The 15,971-nt window shown below is 41.3% G+C and overlaps 1 protein-coding gene across 1 annotated transcript in view; it reads right to left on the bottom strand.

Annotated features, from left to right (window-relative positions):
• Positions 1 to 1,884: 1,884 nt before the first annotated feature.
• Positions 1,885 to 15,971, bottom strand: part of COG3 (component of oligomeric golgi complex 3) — a 59,585-nt gene continuing 45,498 nt past the window's right edge. Inside the window, exons 20-23 of the mRNA XM_061133405.1 lie at positions 13,129 to 13,204; positions 8,165 to 8,292; positions 7,299 to 7,397; positions 1,885 to 3,812 (exon numbers count right to left, since the gene is read on the bottom strand). Coding sequence (XP_060989388.1) covers positions 3,783 to 3,812; positions 7,299 to 7,397; positions 8,165 to 8,292; positions 13,129 to 13,204 — 333 coding nt within the window. The 3' untranslated portion in view covers positions 1,885 to 3,782. The remainder of the gene's footprint in view (positions 3,813 to 7,298; positions 7,398 to 8,164; positions 8,293 to 13,128; positions 13,205 to 15,971) is intronic.

Here is a 15,971-nt window from a genome sequence, read left to right as displayed (position 1 = left end):
TGCAACAGTTGGGTATTCTGAATTAAGCAATGAGGAAACGCAGACATCCTGACTCTGGTCCATTCTATAACTAACCTGGTGGTGGTTTAGTCACTAAGTCGTGTCCAACTCTTGTGATATATTTATTTTTAAAAAAAAGTTAATGCCAGTGCCATGAAAACAAGCAAACAGAAACCTTAAGAATTTCTACATTAAAAGAGACTAAAGAGACGTAACAACCAAGTAACATGTAAGCATTTGGGTAAGAAAAAACTATGAAACATTTTGGGTAACAATTGAGGAAAGTGAAATATGGACTACATAGTAGATATTACTCATTTTTTAAAGTGTGATAATGGTATTAGAGTTATGTAGGAGAATGTGCCTACTGTTTGGAGATGGATGCTTAAGTATTTAGTGGTAAAATGTCATGATACCTGCAACTTACTTTCAAATAGTTCAGCAAATGAATGTGAAAGTCGGCCAGTCACGTCTGACTCTTTGCAACCTGACCTCACGGACTATACAGTCCATGGGATTCTCCAGGCCAGAATACTGGAGTGGGTAGCCTTTCCCTTCTCCAGGGGATCTTCCCAACCCAGGGATCTTATCTGTAAACACTGAGATGAGACCATGCCTATCTGTAAACACTGAGGGCAAGAGGAGAAGGGGACGACAGAGGATGAGATGGTTGGATGGCATCACCGACTCAATGGACGTGAGCTTGAGCAAGCTCTGGGAGATGGTGGACAGAGAAGCCTGGCACGCTGCAGTTCCTGGGGTTGCAAAGAGTTGGACACGACTTAGTGAATGAACAATAACAAACACCACTGATAACTGATAATTAAAACTTACCTGACTGGAATTCCCTGGTGGTTCAGCTGTTAGGCACTTTCACTGCCAGGGCCCAGGTGCAATCCTTATTCAGGGAACTAAGATTCTGCAAGCCACACAGCACAACCAAAATAAAAAAGTAAAACTCACCTGATTAAAAAAGTGTAAAAGAGCCCAATATGATATGAAAAATTATTTAGAATATACATAGAAAAAATCTGGAAGCAATATGCAAACATTTAACAGCAGTTTACCTTTCAAGTTTCATTTACGAAACTTTCACATTTTATGTTAAAGTTCAAACACTGTAGAAACATCTGATGGTGAACATATTTTGATAACTGGGAAAAAGGTTTTTTAAAATCCCAAATATGTATTTACTGGGTGACTATGTAACAGATGCCCCTCTACCAAGTTCCCAGCAGCTGCCTCCTTCCCAAGGGGCTGAGGAGGAGCAGACAAACAAGCTGGTGGAGGGGCCACCACCGAAGAAAAGTGCTCCTGAGAGGAAGCAGTGAAGCTCCCGTTTCCTGAGGAGCAGCCTTCCCTCCACCAGGACCCGCAGGTTCCTTTGACAAATGGCCTGTTTTTTAAAATTAAGGCTGACTATTCTTTGCTCCTTGTTAACAGCAGAAAAGAATTTAGATACGGGTTGTAAAAATAGAAGACTCGTTTTTATTGTGACTTTAATAATGCTAAATTTCAACACAACTATATGTGCTGATGGTACTCCGGAAATTGGCAGTTTTGCAAATGAAGAAAATTATCTTTCAACTAATGAAGCATCAAATGTTTCAAAAATGTCTTTCCACAATCATCATCTTGCCAAAAGAACCCACACAGTACAAGCAAAATGGGGGAAATGGGAGTGACACTGGTGGAGAGCGCCACGTCAGCACTCGGCCTGTGATGCGTGTCGCCGCTCTGCAAGACGGCCCACTGGGAGAAATCCCGTCCAGGTGCACAGGCTCGGTCTGTGTGACTTCTCACAGCCGCATGTGAATCAACAGTGAAAATCTTCGTTAAAAAGAGCCTTTAAAAGGATCCACACACAGACTCATGAGGACAAAGTAGGAAGCAAAAATCTTTATTTCTGAAAAAATTCACATTTATTAAAAACAGCAATTTCTAGCCAAATAATATAAAGCATTTTAAATTATTTGAAAGTATGTACACTCTTTGTATAAGTGAACACTTTAAACTGTACAGATTTAAACAAATAGTCATTTAGCAAACAGGGTGGATCACTATTACCTACTCAGTAAGGTATTTGAGTGTTTCAGAAATAAAAGCTTCAAAGCACAAGAATGAGTGCCATCAAATATTTTTATCCTTAAGAACACACTCTGCTCTGTACATCAAATGAAATCAGTCACAGTACTGTACAATAATCATGCCCTCATTTCTTTGGAAAGGCTATTTAAAAATCAAATGTACATATAATATACAAAACTGGATATTTTACAGTTTATTTCATTAAACACGTATTTAAAATAGTAGAAGTGAAAAGAATCTTCCTAATTCATTCATTTCCTATCAAAGAATGAATATGGCCCCTCTTTACCTTCTACCTTCCCCAAATATACAGAGTATTAAGGTCTATCAAGCAACATCCATCACCAAGTTACACTGAGGTGAAAAGCAAGTGACCTTTTAAAATGACAGACATCAGGGTATGTAAACTATCCACACGCGGCGGGAGTCTACTTGAAGTGAATGAAAAATACTAGTCTCACAGAATGAGGTCTGCTACCTACATTCCAGAGCCCTTGTTAGCGTTCTATCTCTAAACTAGTGTCTGAGTAACTCAAAATTCATTGTGAACCAAAAAGCAGGTGACATTTACTGTAACATCTGAGGCAAAACCAATTCAATCAGGAAACAGGTATTTGTAGGAAAACTCAAGAGATGTGCGTAATTAATTTGACGACCCCTGGTACCAGGCAGTCCGTTTCGAGGGACGGGCGGTCTTCACAGTCTGTGAGTAAACTGCATTCTGCTGTCGCAGGCTGCCGACTCGCGGCACAGCCGCTGTGAACGTCCCGGACAGGAAAGTGCTCGCTTTTCAAACAACTACGGAGATGGAAGGCAATGTGCAGAAAGCTGGTAACCCTCGCATCATGCAGGCGACCCGCTATTCACTGGGCTTCCTGCCTCCTCAGCGTGCCAGCCTGAAGACCCCTAATTGGTACCTCCCCCTCACCAACACTGCCTACTGTACCATGAGATTCTCATTAAAGACACGCACGCACCCACCACGAGGAGGCTGCAGCCCCCGCCTGCTTCCGAATGCTCTGTACCGAAGCCATTCACAGAGTACACACTCTGGGACCTTACACGAGGCCTTGTATCTTGAAACTACCTCACATCAAACACGCAGAAAGAGAATACCCTGAATGCCCAGGAAAGCAGGACGTGTTCTCAGAAGCAGCCAATCTACTACAAACTAAACTTCAAAGTGAGAGGAGAAACATTACAAATAGAGTGTAGAAATAACATTTCTGGAAGTAAAAAAAAGTCACTGTGGAATGCTCAGTGTTAAAAGGACTGCAATGTTTCTCGCTCTAACAAACCCTACTCTTAGAAGTTTCCTAATTAGCTGTATTTCCATAAAGCTCTTTGTGGTATTTATTGTAACCTATTTTCACTGCATTTTTCTTAAGAACCATTTCCCTGTGTGCCCTCCATAAGTTTTTCCTCTTAAAAACTTACACTGCTTGTGACCATTTAAGTGAGGCAGTTACCAGCGCTCATAGACTATATCGCTTATCTTTGGCATGTTGATGTTTTTAAAAGGGAAACACAAATCAGTGCACACTTTGCTTCCATTTCATTCTGTGGTCAGCCCTGAGCAGTGGCCGTGTGGTTGGGACGTCCCTCGTCCAATTCCCCGGTGTCCTGCAGGCCTCCGGACCTGGCAGCCCGTTCCTGCCAGCTGGACATCTATACGCACAACCCCACGGGCCGAGTTATTTAGAAACTGACAGTAGGAGATTCAACTGAAAAGCAAGGAAAAAGGCTGTGTTAGTTCCGCTGTGCAATACCGTACTCAAGAAAAGGTGTTCAGATTCTCACAACCAGAACAACAGGGCAAGTCTAAAATTTTTAAGAGACCAATAAGCTCGGCTGTAAAGTAGAACCTGGACCCGTGATGGTCTGACTCCCGGAGCAGCCCCAGGGGCACCGCACATCGTGGGGTCCTATAAGGAGGCACTGCCGAACCTGGACCCTTAACTCATTCAGAATCCGATGAGGGAGACAGAAAATAACTAGACACCAACACTGACAAAAAACAGAAATAGCTTTCAGAGGTCCCCAAACTTCTTGGCACCAGGGACTGATTTCGTGGAAGACAATTTTTCCATGGACTGGGGATGGGGACAGTTTGGGGATGATTCGTTTGAATTATATTTATTGTGCACTTTATTTGTATTATTATTACATCACTTCCACCTCAGATCATCAGGCACTAGTTGGGAACCCCTGTAAATAACCAACTTCATCTTTCTCTATGCAGAGTGTGCTGTGCAGAGTGTTGTCTGCTAGGAATTCTTTCAATGATTCTTCATTGCACAAGAACAGGCCTGGCAGATTCGGGAGCTCCCTGCCCCCTCTTTAAAGGAGGGCGTGACACAGAGCCGGCCCAGGGAAACCAGAGAAGTCGCCACTGTCACCGGCAGGGATGCAGCCTGAGCTCTGCCACCCTGGCCCCGGGGAGACCTGTGGCTGACTGAGCCTGGCAGTGCGTCCTTCTAAAGGCAAGGGTTTTTTGGGTTTGTTTTTGGGGTTTTTTTTGCATTTTATTTACTATTAAGTATGCACATTGCAATTTATGAGATCTATTGGCAACTATAATTGTCCTTTCCTTTAAAAAAATTAATTTATTTAATTGGAGGCTAATCACAATATTGTAGTGGTTTTTGCCATTCAGTGACATGAATCACCCATGGGTGCACATGTGTCTCCCCATCCTGAAGCCCCCTCCCGCCTCCCTCCCTACCCTATCCCTCTGGGTGGTCCCAGAGCCCCGGCTCTGAGAGTCCTGCTTCATGCATCGAACTTGCACTGGTCATCTATTTTACATATGGTAATATGTATGTTTCAGTGCCGTTCTCTCAAATCATCCCACCCTCTCCTTCTCCCACAGAGTCTAAAAGTCCGTTCTTTTCATCTGTGTCTCTTTTGCTGTCTTGCACACAGGGTCGTCAGCAGTCACTAATACCAGTTGTTATTATTATCTAGAAAATGTAACGGTTCTGAAAGAGGATCAAGGAACAGAGAGGAGGATGGATTCTCTTAGTATTTTTCAAACTACTGGTTGCAACCCATTGGTTCGTCGTCATGAAAACAGTTCAGTGGTTCATCAACAGAAGAGAGAAGAAAATCAAAGCAACTGAGTTGCACACAGTGTGGGTGACCACGACAAAACTTGGAAGTTACAGACACACGCACACACACTAAAGCACATTCCTCACGGGCAGGAGTCAGGTGGGAACCCAGGAGCTCTGCGTGTTCTGGCCAGACCCTCCTCCCCTCACAGCTTTACCCACGCTCGTGTCACCCACCAGAGGCAGCCCAGGCCCCTGAGTCACCCCGCTGGGCTCCTCCCCACCTCACAGCCAGCCCTCTGACCGGCAGCCCAGCACCCGCCAGTGCCAGGACACACCTCCTCCGCAGGTGGTGGCTGTTTCTCTTCCACTTGCCCGCAATCACCGGGCCTGGAGGTGGGACTGGAGTCCCCCTGCCCCTCACTGCCATTCCCGGGCCATTCTCCTTCCCTCTCCTGCCACCCTCCACAGCTGGTTTTCAGACCAGGCCACGCGTCACTCCTCCACCAACCACTCCTCGGCTGCAACCTGGCCATGCACTTTTTGCAGGTCTCAGAACGCTATCATTTTTTTCTAAAACTACTCCTATGAGAATTCTTGGTGATTTCAACACCCTGACAGCTAACCTTCCAGGGTGGAGGCCTCTCAGTTCCACGGCTCCTTTCCGCTAATGCCCTCTTCTTTCACCAACCTCGTCAGCTCCTCAGGCCATGGGCACCTGCCAGCTCCATGTTACCGCTCTCTGCAGCCGCTCCATGATCCCACTGTCACAGCTCACACTGTGACCCCACAACGACCTTCGAGCTCATCTTCCCTCTCGTCCTCCCCCTCCAGTGATCCTGACTCAACCAGGACCTATGACCGGGTTCCTCCCGCCTTCTCACTCTCTTTCCCGTGCTCCTCCTGCTCCTCGTCTGCCGTGTTCCACAACAACCACTACAGCCACTCCCTAATTACTTCAAATGACTTATAAAAAAGCACCCTGATTGTATGCAAGAACTACAGAGACACCTTATCTTTGAGAAATAAGAAACTCATACAGCCCTAAGAATGAAGTTCTGATGCAAGCTCCAGCATAGATGAGCCTTGAAAACATGATGCTAAGAGAAAGAAGCCAGTCTTCAAAGGCCATGAAACGCATGACTACATTTAATGCACTATCCAGACTCGGCAAATCATAGAGACAAAAGTGGATTAGTAGATGAGGGGAGAATGAAGAATCTGCTAAAGGACAGGGATTTCTTTGGGGTGGGATGAAGATGCTCTGAAATTAGACCGTGGTGATGGTTCCAGGACTTGGTGGATATACCAAAAACTCTGAATTAAAAAGATGAATTTTATGGTATATGAATTTTACCTCAATTTAAAAATGGCCCCACTTCTCCTCCAGTTACCACCCCATCCCTTCTCTCTCCGCACAGTAAAACTCCTCAAAGACTGACCACACTCACCGCCTCCAGTCTCCCCCTGCAGGTTCAACGCAAATCAGACGCTCACCAACCTTACTGCTCTCCTCTCTAGTCCTGACCACATACTAAACTCCTCAACGATTCTTAAAACCAGAGACAAAGCATCCTCTGTGGCGCCAGTCTACTCCTACTCAATGAAAGTTTGCTGACAGAACGGAATACCTGATGAGAGTAAACACAGGCTGAGCTCTCTATTCAGTTTTTTTTAATTTAGGAAGAAGAGAAAAAGAGGATATCTTTCTAACATCTTTGAAACATGGGCCTCTTATCATACATACTGCAAACAAAACTATGCAGCAACCTAAATACCACTATTTGAGTCTTCCACAAAGAGTTTATCTTAAACATAGCAACTTACAACTACAGAAAGCATTAAAAAGCAACTGAGGGGACCTCCCTGGCGGTCCAAGGGTTAAGACTCCATGCTTCCACAGCAAGGGGCCAGGTCTGATACCTGGTTGGGGAACTAAAACCCCATGTGCCACAAAGTGTGGCCAAAAAACAAAAAAGCAGCAACTGAAAATCTGAACACCATCACCAAACGTGAAAAAGCAATTCAAGGCTTGAAATCTTGATCATCAGAATAATGTACAATTTTAAAAATTACAACAAAATATGGTAACTCAAAAGATACTATCTACTGAAGTAAAATAACTAAAAGGTTATAAAAGTAACACAGATTACCTACCTGTTCCATAGAAGGACAAGCAATGATTTGAACATCTTCAGGACTAAACTCTTCCTTTAACAAGACGTGGAACTTCTGGAAGACTTGCTGAATATTATTCTTAGAAAGAAGAAAAGGCAATCGTATTACATGAGTCACTGAAAACAGATTCAGCCTCCTTAAACATGAACAACCAAGGAAGTTAAATACTACTATTTGCCAAAATGAGTGGAGGAGACGTATCTTCCAGGGGATTACCAAAGACATGTAACTGGCACTTAATATTTCACATGCCAGCACAACCTGACTAATAAGACTTATCAGATAGTATTTCCTGGAAAAAACTAAACTCTTGCCAGCCTTGTCCCCTCCAGAGAATAAGAGTTTTCAGCAGCAATTTCTTCCACAAAAGATAATGAAGTTCCCAGACACATAAATTGTACTTTAAAAACCAACCAATGCCTTGGGTAAAGATGTGAGTTCAACACAGAGCTGGAAGCAGTGAGTACTAAATCTGCTCTGGCGTTTAATCCCCTGGGGGTTGCTGCAAGCCATTTATTTCCACTACTCACCAGTGAAATGGGCACAGTTCCCGAGATGCTGTTCTCTCAAGTGTGGGGCCACATCTCACACAAAGGTCTGATTACTTATTTACTCATTTACTAATTTCTACTTTTTGGCAGAAATTACCTTTGTGCCATAGGTAACCATAAAAAATTAATATAAAATGAGGGCTGGGCGGGGAAGGGCGGGCAGAATCAGATAGATGCAAGCTTTGTAAGTCTTTCAAACATTTACAAATATTTACAGGAAGAGGAAAATGCTAGACAAAGCAAGAACACTTGAAGAGACCAGCCAATGTTCACACAGATCATCATGAAACTTACCCTGACTGGTTTAAACAGGATGAACTCAGTGTCCTTGTTGGACAGGTACAAGGACATACTCCTCAATGTCAAGGGCAGCTTTGCTTTTATCGTCTTGTAGGCACCTGCCACAAGGTCACTGACCTTTGCTGCAAAGAAATCAGCCTCCTCAGTATCACAAGTAAAAACAGAAGTACTTCCATTTTAAGTCAGAGGGGAATAAAAGGAGAGAAACAGCAAAAGACAACTATTTCCTCAAAGAATTTTTTTTCACTTCTATCAAGTTTAATCACAAGCCCATAAACATTCATTAAGTATTTAGATACATAAAACTCTAACCACAAAGGCTAAACAGAAAAGAATTCCCCCAGCATGGCTCAGGACATTCATAGGGACGGTAGTATGGTGCCTTTGGAATTTGGAGATAAGAGGTAAGGTAAAATTAGAAGTCATTTGTAGAGAAACACTAGAAAGAATTATTTTGTAATGAATGAACTTATTCACTGTGACTCTTACTGACTCACAGTAAGAGATGCTCTCTGTCTTATGAGATCATTCAGACAATGCCCACACATCTTTAATGGGAACTAAAAATCCATTTGTTATGTTCTTATACTGTATTATCAGAAAAGGAATAGAATCCCAGAAAACTGTAACTGAAATAATTAGTAGCCCAGATGTAGTGTCTCAAAAGAAGTACAAATGGAAAAGAAGATCAGCAATCTGTATAAACTATTTAAGAGGGAAAATTACCTAGAAAGCTAGAAAGGAAAAGACTGACTAATCATTTCAAAGATGGTCAACCTCCCTCTTAAGTAAGGAAATGCATATTAAAACAACTGAAATAGTTCAGACTGCTTACAATTACTAAGGGGGTGCATATCCACATTTGCAGAGGAGTGGGGAGACAGGCCACCTCACGCACTGTTATTTGTGGCCATGCCCTGAGGCACCGACTGTGGAGACCTAACTACTGCTTGCCCGTTGTTGCTCTAGTCGCTAAGTCATGTCCAACTCTCTGCGACCCCATGGACGGTAGCCCACCAGCTGCCTCTGTCCATGGGATTCTCTAGGCAAGAACACGGGGGTGGGCTGATCTTCCCAGGATCAAACCTGTGTCTCTTGCGTTGGTAGGTGGGTTCTTTACCACTGAGCCACCTGGGAAGACCATTTTAACTACTGGACCACCAGGGAATTCCCCTTCATCCACTGTTGATGGGAGTACAGTAGAAACTGGTTCAACTTCTTAGAAGAGATACTGGGCAATGTCTAGCAAAACTGAAAATACACATACTCTTTAATATTTAATGTTTGTACTGCTAAAAATTTATGGACATGCTCACAAAATACCACCAAGATATGTGTGTTTATTAAAGAGTATAAGGAAAAACTAAAAGTAATTTAAATATTAATAGAATTATTAAAGAAACTGTGCTCTAGTGATATATGTGTCCATTAAATAGAATGGGTAGAGCTGGATACGCTGACATAGAAAGGGCTCTAAGGTACAGAGTTAAGTGTTTTAAAAAAAAGGGGGCGGGGAGGGAATATTTTGTAAGCAGATCGGGTAGGAGGTCCCTGGAGAAAGAGAACCAAGCATGGTTTTCTTGACATAAGGGAAGCCATTTTGTCCTAAGCCTTTTTGTGATCTAAGCCCAGCCACAATGCTTGTCCCTGAACAGGTCTCAGTAATTGATGATCTTAAGGAAAGTGAGGGAATGCAGGAACAAAGGAAGAGCAGTCAAAAAACAACGGTTCAGTGACAAAACACTAGCTTTGTCCTCAAGGGATACAGAGAACAATCTGATACACATCTTTGAGTTCTGCAGGCAGTAAGGTCCACAACCAGGTGGAGGATGGAATGATGATGTTGACCCTCATGACTTCAATCAACTAGAGCTTAGATTCTGTAGACCACTGCCCCAGTTCAACGCTCAATTCTCTGCTCAAGCCCCTTCATGCATACGTGTACCCTTGGCTTAAAACTTTCCCAATTTTGCTGTCTGGGGAGATGCTGCTTTGGGATAGATCCCGGTGTTCTTTCTTGCCACAAGTAATACCTCCTTCCTTCTCCTGATCTTTGCCTTGTTTGTGTCTTTCAGCTCAACACTTACCAAAAGGCAAACTTGGTGAGTGTGGAGCTAAAACTTGTTACCTGAAAAGTGGTTACCCAGGTTTTTCAAGTATAATCTTATATAGTATATTATATCTTATATTATAATAAGTATATTATATAAGTATATCTTTTTATTATATTGTAATTATAATCTTATTATATTATAATCTTATATAGTATAATCTTATTTGTATAACATGTTTCAAGTCCATATATGCTAGAATACACATGTTCGGGAAGCAGCTGTGAACAGTGGTTACCTTCGAGAGAACTAGTTTGGAGGTGGAGAACAGAATTACTTCTAATTTTATACTTCTCCACATTTCAACTTTCAAACCACGTTAAAATTTTTTTAGTTGAGGAGGGTTATAGATGAGCAGGGCAAGAAAGAGCCAGTGCTCTCAAGAAGAAAGAACAAACAATCCAAGAACTGCTTATTTTTCAAAACAGATGAAAACTCCTTTAAGACAGTTAATTCCATAGGCTCTGGTCCTCCCATCACCAATACATTTGAGGCATCACTGGTCAGTTTTCAGAAGCCTGGATAACTACAGTTATATGTGGAGCTCAGTAAATAAAGTACCCTAATTCTTAAGAAGGTATATTTCCCAGAGTGAAATAACAAACTGGCATCCTAATTATAGCTCAATCTCATGAGTTCATCATGAATTGACCCCAAGAATGTGATCAAGTCTGCATGTACCACATTAACCATGGGTTCCAGGGGTCCAAGACAAGTTCCTAGACTGTTCTTGGTGCTCCCTCCCCAAAGGCTCGAAAATCCTTGACATTTCAGTGTGGGTTTCTCCTGTTACAAATCAAGAGACAGCAATGCCATAGCTCCCTGTGGCCAAAGGGGGCAGAAGATACAACTAGGTAAACTGAAGTGTCACTGGTAACATTCGCCAGCATCTCCTCACACCGAAAGAAACAAAGTGATTAAATGACAAAAACAGTAAGCCCTATTTCATCTAGTCCTTCTGTCGGCTTCCTTTTCCTTTCATCTACTCCTGCTTTACTAATGCCAACGGAAGCGCTACTTAAGAGCACCACACACTCAACACTGAGACTTCTACTAGGATTCCACTTGAGAAAATGACAGCCCCTATTCTGAGCAAGAGAGAATCTTTTTAGAGCAGAAAGGAAATACATTAATTATGCATCGAGCCCCCAGGCTTAGCTGTACTAACTATGCGTATGCCAATTTGTTGGTTTCTACCTATTTTAAGAAAAATTTACTGCACCCAAGAGTTTCATCTACATTAACATTCAAAATAAAATCAGCTCCTATTTCTGAATAAGCTCGGCAAGTAACTGAAACCTTGAGCCAAAAGCCCAGTTAATCCAAAAACAATCAGAATTCCTTCTAGAACTGGTGCTGAGCTACAGATTGACAAGCCTACTGCTGACCCTGAGGGGTCAGAACAAGCGGTTGCCACCAGGCTGACTACAGTTAGAATTTCCAGTATTGTCTGTAAAAGACTGGTTTTCTGTCTCTTGACAGAATGTACTACGTGAAGGATGTTCTCTGTCCTTTCATAATATGGCGAAGATTTCAATCTCATATACAACACAAGGTTTAAAATAATAAATCCAGTATACCATTCACTATCTCTACCATAGTAAACAAAAGGACTAAAGCGTGTCACAAAGTTTATTTGCAAAATAAAACAAATCAATGCAAACCTATAAAAGTTCCCATGACAAATTTTTGGAATAAAATCCTGCCTTCCATTCAAATACAAGTGACAATTCTCTATGCTTCGCAAATGTTCCTAAGAGATACAGAGCTACTCTTACTCTTCTCTGTTCTACTTCAACTTCAAACTAACCTGAGGCACTAATAAGAATAACTGAAAATTTCAGAATGGCCTCAATTCTTTTTCCCAAAAGAAATAAGTAACTGAGAGACATACATTCTTTCACTATGGAAAGCCAATCATGTTAAAAACCTAATTCCACTTTAAGTGCCTATAGACAGTCAATCTTTTATGGCTGCTAAGACGGAATCATCCTTCGGCTTTCTCACTATAAGCAAAACACTTCCTACCAACTTGCACACGGCTTACCCATAATTAAAACACTGATTGCTTCGCCATCGTGCTCTTCTCATTCAAAGGATCTCTATCCCAACATGAGCCAAGGAACAGCAAGAAATATACAATCTAACAAAGTGATTTATTCTGGTTGAATGACAACTTAAACTGTCACAAAATGGACTAAAAATAACCCACAAAACTAGTCTTGATTTTCAATGTCTAATATCTAATGCCAAAGAAGGGAAAAAACCTTCTAGCACAAAAAAATTTACATTTAGGAAAGAGTTAAGACAGGAAACATCTCAAGCATTTCTGCCAATCAATGACATTGCCTGCCAACTCCCAAACAACTTCTACAATTTTTTTTTCAAACACTCTAAAACATTAAAGAGAATGTAACTTGTATAAAATGTAATAATGTCCAATATTTCTTCATATAATACTTGGAAACAGTAGCATACTCTCCATTAATTTCACACTATCAAACACTGTATTTTCATCCAAGTTCTAAGACGGTGAAAAGCAGGTATACAAAAACTAGTGCACTCAAAGCATTTTCATCTAAGCCATATTTTATTTTTAACTGGATGTGTGCGTATGTATATGTATGTATGTGTTTTTTTTTTTTAATTCTTCCTTTGACTTGGAATGCTTGTTGAAATACAAGTAGTGTTGGCTCAATTAGGAACTGTCAAATCCAAACTGGATCTTGCATTAACCTAAACCACAGCAGGAGTAGGAAACCAACTCCAAGCTGTCAGAGCAAGACTATATAAATGCACATTAACTGACATCCTAAAAGAGAAATCCCAGTAGTAAAATGTGGATACCTGGTTGTGCCCAAGGCTGCTGAGACAGCGTGTACTTAGGTCCTCCCTGGCTGGCCATTGTTTTTAATGCTGAAACCTAGTAGAGGAGACAAAAGGAGAGAAGTTTCATTTCACTGGTGACAAATTAAACAGAACTGCTCTCAGAAGATGTGACACCATTCGAACCTATGAAAATGACAATAACCAAATGTACAGCTCTAAGAGAAAATGGATCATTTCCCATAATCCTTTACAACCAATAAAATATCTTAGCAAAACTTCTTTCGTGATTTCCAGGCATACCACTGTTTTGCAAAAAGAAAACCACATCAATGTCCTGAGGCATTCTGCCTGAAACATTTCAGGAAGACAAGAATGAAGACAGAGAAACATCAACACCAAACAGATCTCTCTTTAAGTGGACTGTGAGGTTAACTTTAAATTATTTTCCTATGTTATCAGAAAACTGTCACAGGAGCTGGACAAAATCCCCTTTACATATCTACAGGGTCCTTTTCTTCATTATAGGCAGAGAGAATGTTATTAAAAAAAAAAAAAAAAAGGTTTTCAGATAGCATCAAAAAGCACACTTGACTAACCAGTGTTAGAGGTATGAAATTGGATGCCCACCCTGTAGTCACTTCTCTCTTCATTCCTCAGCATCAGTCCAGAGAAGCAAAACCATGCATTTTGGACAAGAATGTTCTTAAGGTGGCAAACTACAGTGGGGCTAAGGTGGAGCTGGGGAGTGTAAAAGACAGAAATTCATAAAACATCTTTTTTAGAAAGGACTGCTAGGTGCCAAAGGTCCAGGCCATGATCTTGGCCTCAGCAGACAGTCTCATTAGAAAGACTTCAACACCAGCTCTTTAGATTTCTCATAGAGAAGGCCACATAAATATTTAGGCAGAGAATGAGCACAGACAGGATATAATGTTAACCCAGACCGCTCCAGTCCTCTGTTTCTACCGAGCTCACATTCCTGAAACTACTTGTAGGCCCTTGCTCATGTTGTCATGTGTATAAAATCACCCCTTTCCACTGTCACTCAATTCCTCTATATGGCTTTATTTTTACTACGAAATGCTGCTTTTAAAAGTGAATCACTGTCTAGGGATTAGACAATGCTAAAAGAAAAACATGTTCATGTTTAGTGTATATTATCCCCAATATTTCCCAACATAAATAAAAACATACTAATGTGTCTACATTTACAAAAGCAGGAACACAGTGCTCTGAAAACTATTTTTTTCCACTTAAATCTAAGTCCTGAACATTTTTCTGTATCCAACTGTTATACTTTAATAGTAATGCCTGCCTGTTAGTCCACTGACTGTTCCAGAATTTAACCAATTTCATAATGACATATATTACACAGAACTATTTTTATATTAAAAGCAAATATATACTTGTATATTCACCTCTATTTACTATCTAGATAATATATTAGGTAGGCCATAAAGTTTGTTTTGGTTTTCCCATTAACATCTTATGGAAAAATCTGAATGAACTTTTTGGCCAACCCAATACTCGTCTTTAAGTTAAACCTCAAGGAGCATTTTCCTCAAACAGTTTCCCCAATCAGCCCCATCTGTTTTAAAACCCCACAGGATGAAGACAGACCCACTGTCTCATAATGACACTGCTGTACACATCTTCATGTTTACATAATATCCATCTTGATTTCCCATTAGGTTATAACTCCTTAAGAACAGAAATTAAATCTATAGGTCAAATTCTATTACAACACTATGTCAGAAAAAAATTTAATTTATAGTGTTACTGAGGAAATTAATAATACTTCAGAGGGAACATTAACAGTAAACTTGCAATACTTTAGCAAATTGCTTGAGAGGAAATGAAAACTGCTAAGTAAGTCTGAGTTTTTAGCATAAACTGGTCCCACCATGGGAAACACTTTTTAGCTTAGCTATAAACTTTGAAATTACACTTCCTATAAAATACTTTCATTCAGGTTTTTTTTGCAAAAGCACAATCTTCACTTCATATTTGTCACATACTAACATTTCTGCAAGTGCTTAGAAAGTACTTTGCTATTTTTGATCTTCTGGTCCTGATATATATATATATATATATCACTATATAGAGTATAGTGAAAGTTGCTCAGCCGTGTCTGACTCTGCAACCCCATGGACTGTAGCCCACCAGGCTCCTCTGTCCAGGAGATTCTCCAGGCAAGAATACTGGAGTGGGTTGCCTTTCCCTTCTCGAGGGGATCTTCCTGACCCAAGGATCAAACCCAGGTCTCCAGCATTGTAGGCAGATTTTTTATCATCTGAGTCACCAGTCATATCAACCTTAAGTAAAAAGGAGGGCTACGACAGCGCTCTTCTGTGGAGATCAGAAAACAAGGCTTGGGGAAGCTGAGTGCATGGTTCCCTCTCAGTCAGGAGGTACAGAATGTGGCCCAGAGCTCACTTTTCTTGCCTTGAAATGCTATGCTCTTTCTACTGCCCTCCTGACTATCCCAAGCCCTACTTAAGAGTTTGCTTCAAGCAATATTCAATATGATGAAATTCGAGAACAATAAAAGAGTATGGACAGTTTTTTACTTTTGGAAAATATCTGACCCAAATGTTTTCATGTGAACCTCTACCCCTCAACACTTGGAAAACAGTTTCACACTCCCTGTGGGGGTGCTCAGTAGCTCACTCCTGTCCGACTCTTTGTGACCCCACGGACTGTAGCCCACTAGGCTCCTCTGTCCATGGGATTTCCCAGGCAAGAATACTGGAGTGGGTTGCCATTTCCTTGTCCAGGGGATCTTTCCAAACCAGGGACCAAACCCGGGTCTTCTGAATGGCAGGCAGTCTCTCTTCTGAATCTGCAGGCAGATTCTCTAC

The sequence above is a fragment of the Dama dama genome, chromosome 30, assembly GCF_033118175.1.
Source record: "Dama dama isolate Ldn47 chromosome 30, ASM3311817v1, whole genome shotgun sequence".
NCBI lineage: Eukaryota > Metazoa > Chordata > Mammalia > Artiodactyla > Cervidae > Dama > Dama dama.
This window is presented reverse-complemented; position numbering and strand designations above follow the sequence as displayed.